Source organism: Paralichthys olivaceus, chromosome 3 (genome assembly GCF_024713975.1).
Source record: "Paralichthys olivaceus isolate ysfri-2021 chromosome 3, ASM2471397v2, whole genome shotgun sequence".
Lineage (NCBI taxonomy): Eukaryota > Metazoa > Chordata > Actinopteri > Pleuronectiformes > Paralichthyidae > Paralichthys > Paralichthys olivaceus.
In genome coordinates, this window is record NC_091095.1 from 837248 (window position 1) to 855308 (window position 18061).

Sequence of the window (18061 nt, forward strand, 5' to 3'; positions counted from 1 at the left end):
GCAATTCACCGCCATGCCGCTAGGGGGTGTAGCGGTGTGTTTGTGTGGTTATAGCCGAATCCTCGCTTTTTCTTCCGTAAAGTAAACAACAGTAAACAATGGCGACCGAGGTGGAGCAGCTGTTTTTGTTGTTGGAGCTCATCAATATTGAAGAACAAATGCTTATATTGCAAATGTTGAAGCGCAAGCTACAAAGAAAACGTTTGCGGAGTTGGTTTTTACGACGAGGAAGAAAGACCGGAAAAGCAACTGCCGGAACTTACGTTCTGAGCGGACCAATCACAGCGCTTACGGTCCGCGTCGACGTACGCGTAGTTAGGATTTTTGGGAGGCGCACGTCAGGCTACGGCGTAGGGGTCTGCGTCTACGCCGTACCTACGCCGTAGCTACGGCGTCGACGTGACGCAGAAGCATAAACTAGGCTTCATCTCTGCTGTCTGTCGGACGGAGACGCAGGAATGCTGCGGCTCCTGCTGCCGCTGGACACATCTGCAACGCACTCATCGCTGTGTCAGACTCTCACCTGGCAGAGGTGTGTCACCAAACATCTCCGCTGTGAGTCAAGAGGAAAGAGTGCATTAAAAGAGAAAAGAGCAAGGCAATGTGGGCGGAGGGAAAGAAATGATGAATGTTGGTGTGACTGTGTTTGAAGAAACTCTCTCCTCAGTCGACTCGGTTGAGATAATGATGTAATCGACCCGGAACAGCTTCATCTCACACACACACACACACACACTGACTTCAAAAGTCTTATTTTGAAGGTTTGCTCATTATGCTCGGGAACTTCACACAGATCTTGAGGAACTTGAAGAAGGTGACACTGACCACAGGTCAGCAGTGCAGACAATGATTCTGGTTAATGATGTGATCAGGTTGCACCTCCGACTGAGTAAATTCCTCCACAACTGGGAGACGCTCTGTGTAACAGAAACAACACCCTGGTTGCAAAAGAGACCAAGTATTGAGCAACATGTGAGCGCGCAGGAGTGTTTGTGAAATCATCTGCAGCAGCACATGTGTTCGCTCACATGCTTGCGTGGGCATCATATCGCGTGCTTGCACAGACCTCTGCATGCCGTGTGATCCCGATACTCACCGCCGTTTCTCATGGAAGATGAAATGCGCTGCTCGCTATTCCAGAGGGGCTGCTGGGAAGGGTTGAAAAATGAGGGAGGGGAAACATGGCAACATCTCCTCTGATTCCACATCCAGGGAACTCTGACCTCCAGCAGAGAAACCAAAATAAAAATCCCCCTCTCGCCGCCAAGCCAGCACAACAGGAAGATGGGGTCGAGGAGGAGAGGTGGAGGGAGAGAGAACAATGAAGCCTCTCTCTCTTTGGCTCCAGATGGGTGCGTTTTGACAGCTCAAAGCTTTTTGTTCGTTAGAAATAAGAGGGCATTACTGAGGCTGCCAGACACTGGAGGCTTCTCGTGGCGATGCACCGCGCCAGGGTTTAATATCACAGAGCCGAGGAGCGTCCACCACAGACGAGCTGTGGCGAGGAAGAAAACCCCTCCACTCTTCTTTTATTCCAGTTAACTCACACTCGTTCACTTCAGGTGCACCAATCAGGAGTTGTACGAGTTGGCGTGTAAATAAACACGGATGTACTGTACTCACACACGTATCTGACGGCAGAGTTTGTCTGGAGGCCCCTCAGTCAGTCGGGCCCCTCAGAAATGAAACACGCTCCCTCTCTGTTCATCGTCTTCTTTAAAGACCTCTGAGTCTGAGTCGTTTTCAGACATGGACTCTCCAGAGTTTATGTTTCTCACATGAAGAAGCAGCAGGAGACATTCAAAGTGCACGACATACGATGAGCCACATTGACGGACAACTGAAATCTATTTTCATTCATTTGACAAACAACAAATGCAAATAAATACAAGTTGACATTTTTCAGCGGAAAATTCACACGACATTGTGGGAGCCAATCAGAGCCGAGATACCTCTGCTAGGTGAAAAGATAATAAGACTAAGAATTAAAAGTGCAAAGTGCATTAAATAAAGAGCGAATACACCAAAACAATAAATCAATTCAATAGGAGCTGAATTATTGCACATGTGGGTTGAAAGTGCAGATGAAACTGTAAAATAATATATAAACAAAAAAAATCTGTTGTGTAAATAGAAATTCAATAAAAATTTCACGTTTGGTTTGACCACAACATAGGGCCCCGAGGTGTGTGTGTGTGTGTGTGTGTGTGTGTGTGTGTTTGTGTTTGTGTTTGTGTTTGTTTGTGTGTGTGTGTGTGTGTGTGTGTGTGTGTGTGTGTGTGTGTGGCAGTTGGATGGATGAAGTGTGATGTCGGCTTTATTCTCCCATGAGACAGAGGAGCAGTGACTCGCACGTCTCTGTCTCACATGATCCCTCAGTTGGACTGACGCAGCAGAGCAGGCAGTGACTTAACCTCATTATAACCAGCATGTGGGTTTGTTTTCAATTACCGTCTCATTTAGAACCACACACACACACACACACACACACACACACACACACACACTTATCTACACTTTTCTCATACTGGAAAAGAAATGTCTGTGCAATGTTTTGTGCCACAAAATGTTTGATTTTGTGGCACAAATGGTATTCAGATCTGTGTGTGTGTGTGTGTGTGTGCTCAGGCGTTTTGTTTGTGTAAGTGTCACGACCTTGGACACCACTAAGCCAACAGATCCTCCATTTACAAATCAAAGTGGATCCATGTGTTTTTGTTTTTCTCTTGTCCTCATAAAGCGTCTCACACGTTTGACTCGTGGACGAAGCTGTAGTTCCTGTAGCAAGTCATCTTCCTGTGATGGCTTAATGTGTGTGTGTGTGTGTGTGTGTGTGTGTGTGTGTGTGTGTTGTCATTAGGTTAAATTGTTGTAATAATCTTCCGTTTTCAGATCAGGGGTCACTCGACTCGTTGCAGCTCGGCGGCGGAGGCGTTGGTGAATAATTCAGACTCACACACATTATCAGACGTGAATGTTAACAGGTGTCGTAGTTTAGCGTAATAATCACTTCAATCACAGAGGGTGAGTGTGTGTGTGTGTGTGTGTGTGTGTGTGTGTGTTTGTTTTCTTGTGTGTTAAAGAGCACACTCATCAGAGCACGTGTTTTTTTAAACTCGTCATGTGTTTCTGCTTTAATTGATTTTTATTTTTCTGCCCCAATGTGACACCTAAGTGGCCCAAATACCTGTAGCACAACCTAGTGTCCCTCTGATTGGCTGAAGGGATGACCCACACGTGTTCTAAACGTGTTCTCGTGTGTGCACTCTCAGGTTCTACTGTTTGTACGAGTTTGGTTTCTAACTTATTTCTCACGATATTACGTCACTCACTCGGCAGATTTGTATAAACCGTCATGATATAAATTCAAACTAGGTATTTTTACAATGCTGTTTATTTTAAATGTTCTAGTGTTTTATATATTAATCACTAAAATGCATTTTCTAATAGTCAAACGTTTCAGCGCTCCTGACATTTTAGGGATTTGAGAATATCTGTTATTTAAATGTAGTGAAAGTCTATTTAGATTAAATATACTATAAAGTGATATGTGTCAATAATTGATCAAATTCTTTTCAAATGAAATACACAAAACTACAGCCACAAATAATATCCATAGACCCACACACACACACACACACACACACACTGATCGGCAGCCGTATCTATTACCAGTTCCCTGACCGTGGATTTGATTTGCAGCAATAAGACGGTTGGTGTAATGACAGCATTAAGGCTTGTTCTGCATATATAGAGTTTCAGGGAAAACGAAGACAGATGCTTCTCGCTCGCTGCTTGTACACGTCAACAGAAATAAGGCAAAAAACACATTCCTGGTGTCTCCGCTGGCTGGTGCGTCGGCCTGTCTGTGTGTGTTCTGCTCCGGCACTTGAAGGGTCCAAATAACAGGAGAGGCTCGATGTCTTGACTCGAGGCCGAGGCTCCTTTCCATCGTCAGTCGGTAACGTGAGTAATGAGCTCTGTCAGACGCTGGCGGCTGACTGATGTTTTCCACCGCAGACGAACCTCCCCGAGAGCTGACGGCCACATGCTAATGACAGATCCGTGGATGCGATGGCGGCGTATCTGACAGGCCTCTACAGAGGAAGGTGATGAGATGATTGGCGTGATACGGCCACGACAGTCTCAGGTCGAGGTTGCGACCCGGTGGCGTGTCGATATTTGGTACCGTGTGTTCTTTGCTCGAGATTACAACTCGAGGGAAGGAGAACGCCTTGAGGACAAGCAGTGTGCACCGCTGTTTCTTTTTTCTGTGCCTGAACTTCTTCAACCATTTCAACTTTCATCTGTCAAACCCAGTTGTGATATCAAAGTGTTAATGTGACTTGAGCGCTTTGGAAACGGCAATTTGAAATGAGGAGCGAGTTCAAAGCTCAGAAGGAACAGGGACGTGTTCCTGAAAGATTGAAGTCAAGAGAGTGGGACTTGTTTCAGCACAATGATTGGAGAGTAGATCGCTAATATCCAGAAAGGTTTTTACACCGATATATTTAAAATATATATCAGAGGTTCTGAAGTCGGGCGCCATCAGGACTCTAAATACAGATTGTGTTTGAAATGACATCGGCGAACATTTCTCCTGACCTGGTGAATTGTTTCCTGATGCACCGACAATATTTTTTCCCTTCAGGAAGAAACTTGTAAATTTCATCTCTCATCCGACTCAGAGCCAAACTGAACACGTCTCATTTGTGTTCCTGTCGCGTGGGAAACCGTCAGACGGACAAAAAAGTGATGGCACTCAGAATGAAAATCTGATCCTCCGCTGGCTCAGCATGAAGGCCGAGCACTGTCGTTTGTTTTTGACGGACAGCTCAGGATTAGAAAATGAAACAGAAAATAAAAGCTTAGTTATTTGTTTTACACCGACTGATTGTTTCCCTCGTCGGTGCTGGTGGATATTTATAGAGAAGAAACCAAACAAAGAAAAAGAGCATTAAAGACGTCTGTGCCTCACAGGACACACCCTTTGTGTTTCTGACACATTAAGGAAACCTTCAGGCCTCTCGTAAAATAAAACAACATCTTTCTCTCTCGGCCATAAAATGAAACAAGCTTGGCTGCCTCCGCAAAAAAACACACAGGCAGCACTTTTCTCGCTGTTTTCCTCTGAGAAGAATGATTGTAAATGTGTAATTAAATTAATAAAATAGTCCCGGGTAGTAAATCACTGCCCCCAAGGATCACATGTGTACGTGTGTGTTTGCATGGATGCGTTTTTGCGTGCAAGCAAGATGCACACGGGGGTAGGTACGTGCAGGAGTGTGTGGTTATGGGTTAGCGTATAAAAAACCAAACGGCAACACAAGCTTTAAATGTTCCCCGATCCAGAGTCGCTCACACAGCATTACCTCTGGCGGTTAGTTAGCGAGCTGAGGTGGGGGCGGCGTGGCATTAGGCTTCGGTACGCGGTGCCAGATTCTACCATAATAAAGGCATTAAAATCTCCTCATTAAACTATTTTGGGCACAGGGCTGGCGTGGTGGGGTGCGGAGAGCAGGGAGGGGGCGCTGACATTAAGGCTGAGGCGCTGGCTGCCAGTGATTCTGTGCCAGGGCACCTCTGTGTCACCGGTGGCTGCAGCGATGAAATCACAAACAGATGCTTATTAATGCGGCTCCAGGGGACCCGAGCGAGAGGGAGCGTAATGTTCAACATGTTGAAAAGGTGCAACAAACGTACAGACGGCCACATTCACACTGACGCAGATAATTGTCAAAACACGTCGTGTTCCATCTGCGTTTGGATTTTTCATCAACGCAACATCGGCGCCAGATTTTCATAAGTCATCGGTGAAAAAGTGCGTTGGAATGAGGTCATTTGTTCAAACCGAGCATCGACCCACCGTGACTTTTTGTCCAGCGCCATCTTGTTTTTTTGAAACCAGAAGCAACCATATTTGGAGGAGTGGGGGGGGTGGAGCCTGACAGGGAGATCGAGAACACTGCACGCCCACCCACACCTGCCACCTGCAGCCATTGGACGGTACTAGGTGTCAATCACACGGCATAAACACCCTGATGCTCACGGTGGTCTCCGTCCACATTAACACGTCACATGATCATTCACGTCTACTGTAAACAGGAAGTGGACGCTGCAGGTGTTCGCTTAGTTCCAGAAAATATTACGAAGGATCAGCGATGGTGAAAAGTAAGAGCAGGGATTTATTATCTCGGAGAGACGACGAGGTGGAACTTTATTCTATCAAGAGACTCACATGAGAACAAACTAATTATGTGCGAGGAGAGTTTCACAACGTCTCGAAGGAAACGTGGCCGGTTTGGATTTCGTCTGTGATGTTGAGCACAGACACAATAGATGTTATTGACAACACCTGTACTGAGCGTTGGTTGAATCCTCAGTTAGAGATCACTCAGAGGTCGTAGGAGACAGAACAAATGTCCCTCCTGCTGAGACGAGACAAACACACCATGTTTGTACCAGATGCTGCTGTTTCACAATATGACATAAAACTTTTGCATATAAAAGACGTCTTTAAATGAAACTGCATCAGTTCGGACTAAACCCTCAGGAGTGGACGCGTGAGACGGAGTCAGAGCAGGTCAAGATGGTCGGGGTTTTAAAAAACGGCTCCTCTTCCTCATCCTGAGATAGTCGTGTTGCTATTTGTCCTCTCAAATAAAGCGTCTCCAGAACATTTGTGGACAGTGTCTTCAGTTCAGTGGGAGCTGCTCAGGGTCAAAAAAGCGTTTGTGACACTGGTGTGAAGATGCGAAACGTTTCGAGGTGTCTGATGGTGATGATGATGATGATGATGACTGCAGGAGTGAAAGCAGTGTGGGCCCTGCCAGCCTCTGCATAGCAGCCTCTGGTGTTTGCTTTAAATGTGAGCGTTGTAACAGCGCCGCGGCTCTGATGTGGTGATGTGGTAATCATGTCGCCCAGAGAAGGAGACGCTCTTTGAAAAGTGATCAACACCAACACACGCTCTGATGAAAGAGCCGAGCCGCCGATTAAAACGCCTGGTTTCGTGAATACGTTTAGACGGGCGTTAAGAAAAACAGCTGCGGTGGCGACAGCAGATACATTTACGAGACTGTAACTGGACTCAGATAAACTGCAGGACTCAGTTGTCTGTCCCTGCTGCAGCGTGTGAAGACAGAGTCTGTTCACACTGAAGGATCAGCATCAGGGTTCACTTTGTTTCTTCTAAAACAATAACTGAACAGCATCGGAATCACTCAACATTACAAATTAACGTCCTGAGTTAAAGGTTGAAGACTCAACTCTTCCACGTTGAAAACTAAAACATGTCCTTTTATTCACGGGGACGGTGCGTTTCATTTGGTCGCCTCTCCGTGGCGTCTCATCCCCTCCATGCATGTGTCAGTGTTTGCTTCTGATGCTGCACCAGAACTCATGTGGGTTTGTTTTGCATGATCCCACAGTTGTCGGGTTCTGTGAAGAATCATTTTGCACCGTCACGTTCTGACTGCGCCTGGTGTTTCTTCATCAGGTGTGAACGGTTCCTCAGACCAGAGGAGGTGTTCTGGGTCTGGATCAAACTGAACCATGGTTCTGCTCGAATGTCCTCGTCCCGTGTTTTTCTTTGTGTACCAGTGTGAATTTGTGTGAACGTCTCTGATCTCTCGAGCTGGTTCTCATGGTATCAGACCACCACGTTCCCAGTCGGCCCGTATCAGCTGGTCCGCTGTGGTTTGATGATGCAGCTCAGGAATGTGTCACCCGGAGCGAAAAGCATCTCGATGTTTAGAATCAGGACCACAAAATATGGAGGTGGTTTCTGGGGGGGAAGCTTGGCGACTTGTTCCCTGGATCTGATTAGCTGTGTGTTTGTGGGAGGATATCTAGATCTGTGTGTGTGTGTGTGTGTGTGTGTGAAACAATAGTCTCCTCAGATACCCTTTCCTGTTTCTGTTCTGCTGGAGTTTGTCCCTTTATTCCTTAAGAAAATTATTTAATTTATTTATTTTAATAGAGTTTGAAAAGTGAAGATAATCTGTGTATTAATCTGTGGTTGTCCAACACTGCTGGAAAATGCGTAGCACACAACAAGTGGACAGTGTGTGAACAATACATCTGAACCGTGAAGCCAGTTTCTGTTCTCATCAGTGAGTTTTCATCTGTTAGTTTTTTGTTTGTTGGCAGGATGACACAAAAACTAGCAAACAGCTCGTCACGAAACCTGCACTGCAAAAAAGGGGGGTCTAAAAACAAGATAAAAACACTAAATCTGAGGGAAAATGTACTCAAAACAAGTGAAATTATCTGTCCATGCAGCAAGATAATTTCACTTGACAAGATTTCTTAAATTAAGATTGTTAAATCTGGAAATAAGCATGTCTACAGAGGTGTTTGGAAGGCTTAAAATAAGTCAAACATGCTGGTTTTAAGATGAGATTACTTAAAAAGTAACTTTTTACAGCCTCTAAACAAGTGAAATATACTAAATTTAAGCATAAAATGCTGATTTTAAGATGAGATTACTTAAAAAGTAACTTTTACAGCCTCAAAACAAGTGAAATATAAGCATAAAATGCTGGTTTTAAGATGAGATTACTTAAAAAGTAACTTTTTACAGCCTCAAAACAAGTGAAATATACTAAATATAAGCATAAAATGCTCGTTTTTAAGATTAGATTACTTAAAAAGTAACTTTTTACAGCCTAGAAATAAGTGAAACATACTAAATTTAAGCATAAAATGCTGGTTTTAAAATGAGATTACTTAAAAAAGTAACTTTTTACAGCCTCAAAATAAGTGAAATATACTAAATATAAGCAATTACAAACAAAATCTTTCCTTCTTTTAGCTAATTTAGCTGAAGATTAGTTAAGAAAAATATTAAATTTAGAGAAAAATACTATACTATTAGTGAAGAATGACTAAGCTCTGTCTTAATCCAAGCAGGTTTATCTTGAAAATTAATTAAACTAAGATAGATTTGCAAATTCAAATAACAACCAAGCAGTTCAATCAATTAATAAATCAAATGACATATAAGATTTACAGAACTTACATTTTTAATTCAAATTAAACAGATTTGCTAGTTCAGACAACTCAACTGAAACAGGGGTGCGGCCGCGACCGTAGCGTCTTTTTTTCTTTCACTTAACTTGAAATTTAGCCCTTTCGCTCATATTTTTAAGTTGAAACCATTAGTTACATTTTACAGTGCAGGCCTCGATGAGGTAACAATTCAAGCAAATAATTAAGTGACACTGTAATAAACTTGTGGAATACACAAAACCATTGTAAGGCATGGGTAACAATAACAAGGACAACTGACATGACAAAATACTGCTTGACATTCAGCTACTTGTCAATGAATGATTTCCAATCAGCCATTGCTTTCTTATATGCACTAGTGGCATCTTGATCGTGGATTGTGTCACCAATGACCTCTGTTTGAATAACAGAGAGGAGCGTTGCAACACATTTAGGGTATGTTAAATGCAACGTGTAGTAGTATGCCAATAGCACCAACATCCCTTCTGAGAAATCTTCCTGTGGAAGGGTGGTCACAGGTACATTACCAACAGCCACGATGGTGGTTGATCCATCAAAAAGCAAAACTGGGGAGGAGAGAGGACGCTTCTCCAGATACAGGGTGGGGTCTTCGCCTGACTGGAACAGAAAAAAAAGAACAATGCGTAGAGAGTGAGAAGACATAAAAATGTATTGAAAGTGTATGATCATTTTTAAAATGAAACTATCAGGTTGCAACCAATGACTTGAGCACTCTTAAATTTAAATTCACGTTTAAAAACTCACACTCATTATTATCAGATGAATTGCTTTACAATAGTGTAGGGGGGAACATGTTAAACTGATGTAGGAATTTAGGATTGATTAAAGCAGAAGTAAGTGATATATTTGTGTTAATATAAGTCTTAAATAGTTATATCTTCCGACAGCAATCACTTACATAGAGTGTTTGGACTGAAACACGGGTCTGTCAGTCCCTCTGCTCTGCTCTGAGCCGAGGAGAAACATTTATCGTATCCTACAGTTTTTATCCAATGAGGAGAGAGAACGGCATGCAGGGCTGTGTGTGCAGCCAAGGGACGCCGTGAATGTGGCGACGTAGGGACGAGGACTGTTATGGTGCGTTCAAGGAAACTCGTATTTTTCCGACCGTGATGTGGTACCAGGTCGATCTGGTACGAGTTCACCGGTCGGAAGTTACGAGTGGCCGTTATAGTGACTTTCACCGGTAAAACAGGTCGGAAAAACACGAGTGGGTTGCCTGAAACGCTACAAAGTCGTAAGTTGTGACTTGAAGCTGTAATTTACGATTTCAAAAGCCTGCCTGGAACACAGCATTAGCGAAAACGACCGGACCACTTACTTCTGCTTTAATACCTGATACAAGCTGATGCAAGGTGCTAATGTTTCATCAGTGAATGAATGAATGAATGAATGAATGAAATAATGAAATAATTAAAGGTTTTGCAAAACATTTTTTGTTATTTCCTTCTGTCAACACCATTTGAGGGACACTAGAGGCACTTCTGTTTTCCCCTTTTGACATAAATTAGGTCATATCTATAACTGTGAACTTAGGTGTATTGTTACTAAATGTGAACAAGCACAATAATGTGAGAAAATAAAGGCACTTCAAAGAGGACAGTAAGGAATCAACACAAACATTTCTCACCTTCAGGATATGAAGAAGTGCCTCACAGCTATTCCCAAGCTTCTTTGGTGGTGAAGTTGGTGAGGGGAAGAGGGATGGGAGTGCATTGAAGAGGGCGAGTGTGAAATCCACTAAAGAATATAAGAATGAACGGAATGGTCTGAATGTTGTACAAATATCAATACATATACATATTGTATGGAACAGCAACTTACCACTGCGGACATTCAAAGGGAAAGGGGGTTTCAGGACTTTCTTCCACACACCGTAGAACTGCACCTTGGCACAGAATTCTGCCCATCTTCCTTTTACTTCCTCAATGTATCTGCTGTTGGTGCCACCTACTATGCGCCGCAGCTCATCCATTGCCTAAAACAGCATTGTGCACAGTTCAACAGTTAACAATGCATTGAAATTCAGTACACAGATGGATACACAGTAACTCAAGTACAACAAACCAACATACATTTCGAACATCTTTGAAGCATGGATATGCCTCAAAGATTTTTGCAGGTCGGTCCTCTTCCTTTGTAACATCTGCATCAATGAAAGCCCGTCTGGCCTCAAACTCAAGGTCCAAAATTTGAGCAACATCATTTTGATTGGGTTTTGCATTGGGCTTATTGTACATGTTGCTCAATGTTCTGTAGTGCCTAGCCTGCATCTTCAGACTGTCCTGGCCCACTGAAATGACAAAAAACCAAGCCAAGACATTTGAATGTTAACACTTTAACAACAACACAGGGGAAATAAAGCGTGGTTAAAATACAATGCACTATTTTTTGGGAAACTTTAATCCAATTTCATGGATGACAGGCTGAGAGGTGTGCTGAGGTGGGCTTACCAAAAACATCCTTTGCAGGCGTGGTTGGTGATGCAGACGTGGCTGGTGACGCAGACGTGGTTGGTGAAGCAATCACAGTCGTGGGTGCGGAGCATGAGGCTGACTCGGATGGCAGCAGTGATGTTTTGGTGCCACTCTTTGGCTTCTTTCGCACAGAGGGGAGTGGTAGTGGGGATGCTTCTTTTTTTTTTTAGAAATAATGAAAAAATTCTCAATACAATTATATGACAGGGCAAAATAGGCATATATAAACACAGTGCATGTCTAGCCATGAACTCTGGTTCAACAAATGTGGACAACTATAGTTTCATTACATGATTAAACACTTTTAGTCATAAACAAATTTGTATGACAGCCACCCTTTCATTTTTTTCCCACAATTTGCATACCTGCAGAGCTGTCCCCGCTGATGTCATCATTGCTCTCAAGAAGTATGGTATTATCACTCGAGTAGCTTGTGTCTGTCCAATCTGTCTCCATGTCCTGGTTGTCTGCGCTGAAGAGAGCTGTCTTGGCCGCTCCTCTTTGTGGTACGGAGCCCTGCCTCTTCCTTGGAGTTCTCATATTCTGGAGTCGCTTGTACATTTTGGTGTAGATGGTCAGCTGTGGTGAAAGAATGTGAGATAAATTGTTTGTCTTGTTGCTGACCTGTCCACAGTTTTGGTTGAGAAAAATGAAAAATATTACTTACATATGGCATATTTGTGTCAGCATCACGTAACATAGGATAATAGTCGACAATCTTCTGTGACATGGCTCTCATTTCCAGTTTGGAGGGGTATCTTGCTTGTTTACCCATGGGACTAGCACGCAGGATTGCAACCATGCTAGTGATTGTGTTCCTTACAAGTCTGCAACATAGCTCCTTTGACATCTTGTAGTTCTTTTCCTTTCCATTGCAGAGCAATGCAAAGTACTGACTACGCACCATGTCTAACTCTGAATCTGTGTACACCACATACTCTGGAGGGTCTGGCATTTTCATTGTTTTCTCAGCAGATATGGGGGTGGAGGCTTGCGGCTGGCATGGTGGCATGGAGCTAGTTGAGGGCATAATCCCGCTTCCACTGCAAGTGCTGGCATCTTGGTCTGTGGTATTTTCACACTATTAGGATTATGTAGGATGAAAACAAAATGCATTAGGACCATTAAAATATGGTACAATTTAATTTTAATAACTGTTATTTACTCCAATTTGTGTTTACATTTTGATTGATGAACTCCCAAAGTTTCTTTCTTCTGAGAAAATTTCCAGGACCAGGAAAAAGATCCTTCAGGTCATCCCGGCTAAGGCCTTTCAAAGCCTCCTCATCAACACCAGCAGCTGTAATATGACAAATAAATATCTTAAGATGAAGCAATGCCAAGCTACAGTACCAAGCAACATAAAGAGGTGCCATTTATCTCTCCCTCTGAGCTCCAACACATTTGTAAACTGTTTAACTAGTTGTCTGTGCTATGAAGCCTCCTTAAAGTCAGCGAAAATAATCATAAGCCTATCTCACAAAGATGCCAGCCCCAAATAAAATCAAGGGTAAAAATGTTAAAGTCTGGACTTTAAACATTGGGCTACCTTTATGCCATAAGTTCAGTGTTGGTCATATTTTTTTTTTTATTTACATTAACTAATTTAATTAATTCATTTAAATTATTAATCAGCACATTTGAGCTGCAACTGTGGCTATTACTCAAAAAATCAGATAATGAATAGCAAATTTACTAATTTGGTTTTCTTTAGCTATCAGCTTTTATTATTATTCCTACAAACTATATGCCAAAAGCACCTATACATCAAATATAAACTTTATTTGTGACTTACCCTCCAAGACCGATACAGTGGCATTGTCAAAAATATCCATTCTGGATTCATCGGCTCCCCGACGAATTAGGCCTAACAGGTGATAGGCTACCTAGCAAAAACACAGCCAAACAGAGCTCGTTAGTTAGCATGCAAAAGTGCACATGAGCTAACACCACCTAGCTTGCTAAGCAAGTACCCCGGTGAAAAACAATTGAAACGGTAACCGTCACAGCAACAATCTGCTCTAAAATATGATTTTCGCGACTAATATTAAAAGTTCAATTAAGTTTACTGACCTTGAGCCGCTGTTCCTTCACGAATGTAACGTGCCTCCTTCCGTTACTCAAGCGGGGAAATCACTTGGACGTAACGTAAATCCTGACGTCATTGAGGTGGGACAGTTGGAGGACATGAGCCGACATGAACTGAGGATGTAAACATTAGCTTGTTAATAAAAGATTTTTAAAACAAAACATTTACCATCTTAAAATTAATGAAATAACATATACTCGGAGAAATTTTGTGTTCAAATAATAAATACAAATGATAGCATGAGTGCCCCCTCCCCCATCCACCTCAGGGTCATCAGCCAGCGACAACAATATCGCCGCGCAAACCTGGCGCCAACGGTGCATCACTACAGACGGTTCGGCATCATGGCAGCGTGGAGGTGTATGATTTGTTTCGTCTTTGTTGCTCTAAGTCTTAAAGTCCTACTAAGCCACATTAATGCAAGCCACAGTCGCAGCCCGGATTTTTGGGTTTACTGTGGTATTGATGGATGTGAACAGGACTTTAGAGTTTTCAACTCCTTCTTTCGCCACATTAAACGGACGCACCTTCAGTATTTTCGGACTGGAAGCCCACCAAGTGGATGGAGTACGACGCCTTCTTCTCGCTCTCTGGGACAGGAAACATTTGGTGTGTCCGTTTTTGCCAGCTGTAGCACCCCTGCAGCGGACAGCACTGTGGCTGTCCCACCTGGTGCCTCTCTACCTGAACCGTCACAGCAGCCTGACGCTGTCGGCCGCCTTGAATCCGTAAGTCTCCACAGTTCCATTCGTTTTGACCTCTGAGGGCCTATCTCGCCAATTAATTTGCTCTCTGTGTGATGCTGACTTGTGTAAAGTGTTTTGTTTTATTTTATTTTATTTCCCACATACAATGGTGTATTCAAAGCCTGGCTTCCTTGAATCCATACCGGGAATGCACGCATTAATCAGGAGTAGGCTATATGACCTTCTTTTTACAGTCTATATGACACACTTTCTCTTTCATATACAGTAATTGTCTTCAGTGAATGCTAAGTTACCTCCGTAACACGACGTTATTCACGTGAAACGCACATAATTGAACGAACTTCACACTTACCTTGGGAAGAGACGATAGAGCTGCTCAGGTCCAAGACCAGTGAGGCAAATGTGGGATTAAAATAATTTTTTCCCCTCTCGTGCGTCCTGTTCCTCATCAATTAGTCCGTATTATGGCACGCTTTTCTCCATAAGGAGAAATGGGACAAAATGTTTTCAACTACTGTAACGTTATACAGAGGGCAATAATTGGAAACATTTTCTCATAGACTGTATTATTTACGTGCTTTAGTTCATTTAGTTTTTAGTTGTAAACAAAGTAGTACCCAGTAAAGTTAAGGTTACCTCGGTAATTAGAGCTGGGTACTTACTTGCTGAATAATAACACTGCTGTCTGAGTCAATTTTACACACTCATTGTTTGTTGTAGTCTAATTTATAATCTTGAAAAAAAAAAAAAAAACACTTCACTGTAAGAAAAACAAAAAAACAACAACAATTCACATCAACCCTGATTGTGTCTATCTACTCTTACTTTTATCACTTTCTGAAGGAGCAGGCTGTTGCTGTGACATCCAGAGCCAGACCTGATATTGCTAGATCTGCAGCGGCATTCGCCATCAGTGTCCGGGAACAGTGCCACTTGTCACAGGTAAATTTGTCTTGATGGACAAATGCTTTAATGGTACTATTGATATCGTATAATAATTCCTTGATACAATGTTTATAAAAAAATATAATTACTGTAATAATTCCTTTCTATATTTCAATGTTAACTATGGGCCTGTTAGCAATAATTATATGAGGGGAATATATATGTATATATATATATATATTTTTTTTTTTTTAAATATATTTTCACAGAGAACTGTCAACAGCGTCATCTCGGGGGTGCAACAGTACCAAGCTGCTCTCCTTGACACACTAAGGGAGAGAATCAGAAGGGTGTTTGAAGAGAATCCAGAGACAACTGCTCAGCTCCAAGATGAGGCTTTGGCTACTTTTGATACATTCACGGATCCTTTCTCAACCACAGCATATGGACAGAATAAAACTATCCGGGAACTATTCAATCCAGTCAACCCAGAGGAAGTTGTGATGTCCCAGAAGATTTGTTGGGTAAAGCGTGGTCCTTCAAGGGTCATGGCCTTAAGAAACAAAAGTTTTTACTATGTGCCACTCATTCAAAGTCTCAAGCAGTTACTGACCAATTCTAGAATCTTCACAATGTTGACCACTGTACCACAAAGAAGTAGAGAGGGATTCTTGTATGATTTTACTGATGGAGCCCTTTTTACATCCCACCCCTTATATTCTCAAAGGCCAAATGCATTGCAAATACTATTGTACACCGATGAAATTGAAATATGTAACCCTTTAGGCCCCCATGCCTCTGCAAATAAATTATTGATGTTTTATTACACTTTAGGGAATATTGATCCAAAATTTAGGTCCAAGTTGGCTGCTATAAGACTCCTTGCTATTGCCAAGGGAAATTATATTTCTCAATGCGGTGTTGATGTTATACTAAAAAGAATCCTAAAAGATCTGACACTTCTTTACAATGGTGTTAGGATTGAAACCCCAAATGGTGAAATTGAGTTGTTTGGTGCGGTGATAGCCTTATGTGGAGATACACTTGCCCAACATGACCTTGCTGGGTTTAAACAAGGTGTTGGTTTTGCTTATAGCAAATGTAGACATTGTGAATGCTCCTTTGATGCTATGCAAAGTATTTTTGAGGAGAATAAGTTTGCTGAAAGAACTTTGGAAAAGCACATCAGGCAATGTCTTGAAATAGACAAAGCAAGCACAGAAACATTGAAAGCATCCCTCAAAACCACTTACGGGATTAACAGAAGAAGCAGGCTAGTTGATTTTCCAGCATTTGACCTGATCAAACAAACTCCACAGGATATAATGCATGTAATTTTTGAAGGTGTTGCCCCAATGGAAATAAAGCTTGTGTTAAAAAACCTGATTCTGTCAGGACAGATAGAATTAGATGAGATTAACTCAGCTATTATAAATTTTCCTTACTCACCTCTAGATATACGAGATAAGCCATGTCCTATTAGTGTCAGCACTTTAGCTGCTAATGACAATAAAATAAAACAGTCATGTGGACAAATGTTAATACTTTTGAAAATACTACCTTTCATTTTGAATGATATGGACAGTGAGTATGTCAAATTTATTCTCAAATTAATTCAGATTGTTCAAATTATCCTTGCTCCTGTTATTTCATTAGAAACTGTATTGCGGCTCAGGCACATGATTGAGCAACATCTGCATCAGTTCAAAGAACTTTTTTCTGAATCCAATGTCATTCCCAAGCAGCATTACATGCTCCATCTACCTAGCCAAATCATATCTTTTGGTCCTTTAGTAAGAAGTATGCGATTTGAAGCTAAGCATAGCTATTTTAAGCAGTGGGCTTCCAAGTTAAATTTCAAAAATGTATGTAAATCGCTTGCAAACCATAATCAGTTCCTTGAATGTTGTCAAAATGAAATAGGCACTGAGCATCCAATTTTTGCTAGTGAAAGAGAATCAGGGCCTGTCTCAGCTGTCAAAAATGTTGATTATGTTAAAAGAAAAGTCAAAGATTTTTTAGGCATAGAGGTCATGCAATCTGTTGTCTCTGTGAAATGGTACATCCTCAATGGAAATAAGTACATAAGTGGGAAATCTATGATTATTGTAGATGTAGATGGTGCTTTCCCAGTGTTCGGACTGATTAAAGATATCTTTGTGATAGATTCCTCTTTAGTTGCTTTTGAGTACCAACGTTATGAAACACTGAATCTGAATCCAGAGTTGCTGGCATATGAGGTGGCAGTTCCCAATGTTGCCCAGGCTACAGAATTTGTAAAAGAACTAATTGACTGCATTTCCTATTTTCCAGTTAGTTTCAAAGACAATACCTTTGTTCCAATAAAATACAGTCTTTGTGACATTATTGCCCACAGACAATAATCTGGAGGAACAATAAGTACTGTATGTATGGGTGTATCATACCATACACATCATGTATTGTGTTGGGTGAACCCAGTTTGCCTGTTTTCTGTTTGCTTTGCCAGTTTTGTGAACATCATCAGCTTGAAGTCAGAGAAATAAACTCTGTTTTTCAGATGCTTTTTGTGTGACTCTTGAATCAAGCAAGTTGAGTTTGTTACTGAATCTTAAAACAAGATTTATTTGAGGAGACTTTGGGTAAAAGATGTAATTTATCTTATGTTAACAGTTATTTACCTCATTTTAAGATTCCCTGCCTATTTGAGACAAAAAAGACAAGGTTTGCTTGATATAAGATTGTAGTGTAAAGTTGAACACTTAAAATAAGAAATTAACTCTTAAAACAAGACAAATTATCTAACACTTCTAAATCTAAGTTTTTTTTTCTTGGTAAGAACCAAATAATTTGCAGTGTGGTGGGAACGTGTTTTACGTTGAACGTGAGTC

The 18061-nt window shown here is 41.8% G+C and overlaps 1 protein-coding gene and 1 long non-coding RNA gene across 3 annotated transcripts; one reads left to right on the plus strand and one right to left on the minus strand.

The window, feature by feature from the left end:
* Positions 1-9003: 9003 nt before the first annotated feature.
* LOC138406812 (uncharacterized) lies at positions 9004-13625 on the minus strand. Of its 2 annotated transcripts, none has more exons than XM_069520222.1 (10): positions 13584-13625; positions 13306-13396; positions 12692-12810; positions 12178-12591; positions 11876-12089; positions 11487-11663; positions 11109-11326; positions 10858-11011; positions 10664-10773; positions 9004-9630 (listed from the first exon to the last, which is right to left on the minus strand). In XM_069520222.1, exons 2-10 carry the CDS (start codon positions 13343-13345, stop codon positions 9319-9321), a joined length of 1758 nt encoding a protein of 585 aa, XP_069376323.1. In that variant the 5' UTR covers positions 13346-13396; positions 13584-13625; the 3' UTR covers positions 9004-9318. The 2 variants fall into 2 exon arrangements, with proteins under 2 accessions (XP_069376323.1, XP_069376319.1); XM_069520218.1 differs by having other exon boundaries at positions 11487-11666.
* A 1482-nt stretch (positions 13626-15107) lies between these two features.
* On the plus strand, positions 15108-17732 carry LOC138406814 (uncharacterized). Its single transcript, XR_011240211.1, has 2 exons — positions 15108-15248; positions 15461-17732. It is a non-coding gene; the product is annotated as an uncharacterized lncRNA (long non-coding RNA).
* Positions 17733-18061: the final 329 nt, after the last annotated feature.

Excerpts from the sequence above, each read along its gene's own strand:
- LOC138406812 (XM_069520218.1), bottom strand. The coding sequence starts at position 13,345 with ATGGATATTTTTGACAATGCCACTGTATCGGTCTTGGAGG. Across the intron at positions 10,774-10,857 it reads CCCTTTGAATGTCCGCAGTG|TGGATTTCACACTCGCCCTC; the intron begins GTAAGTTGCTGT and ends TATATTCTTTAG. Across the intron at positions 9,631-10,663 it reads CACTTCTTCATATCCTGAAG|TCAGGCGAAGACCCCACCCT; the intron begins GTGAGAAATGTT and ends TTTCTGTTCCAG.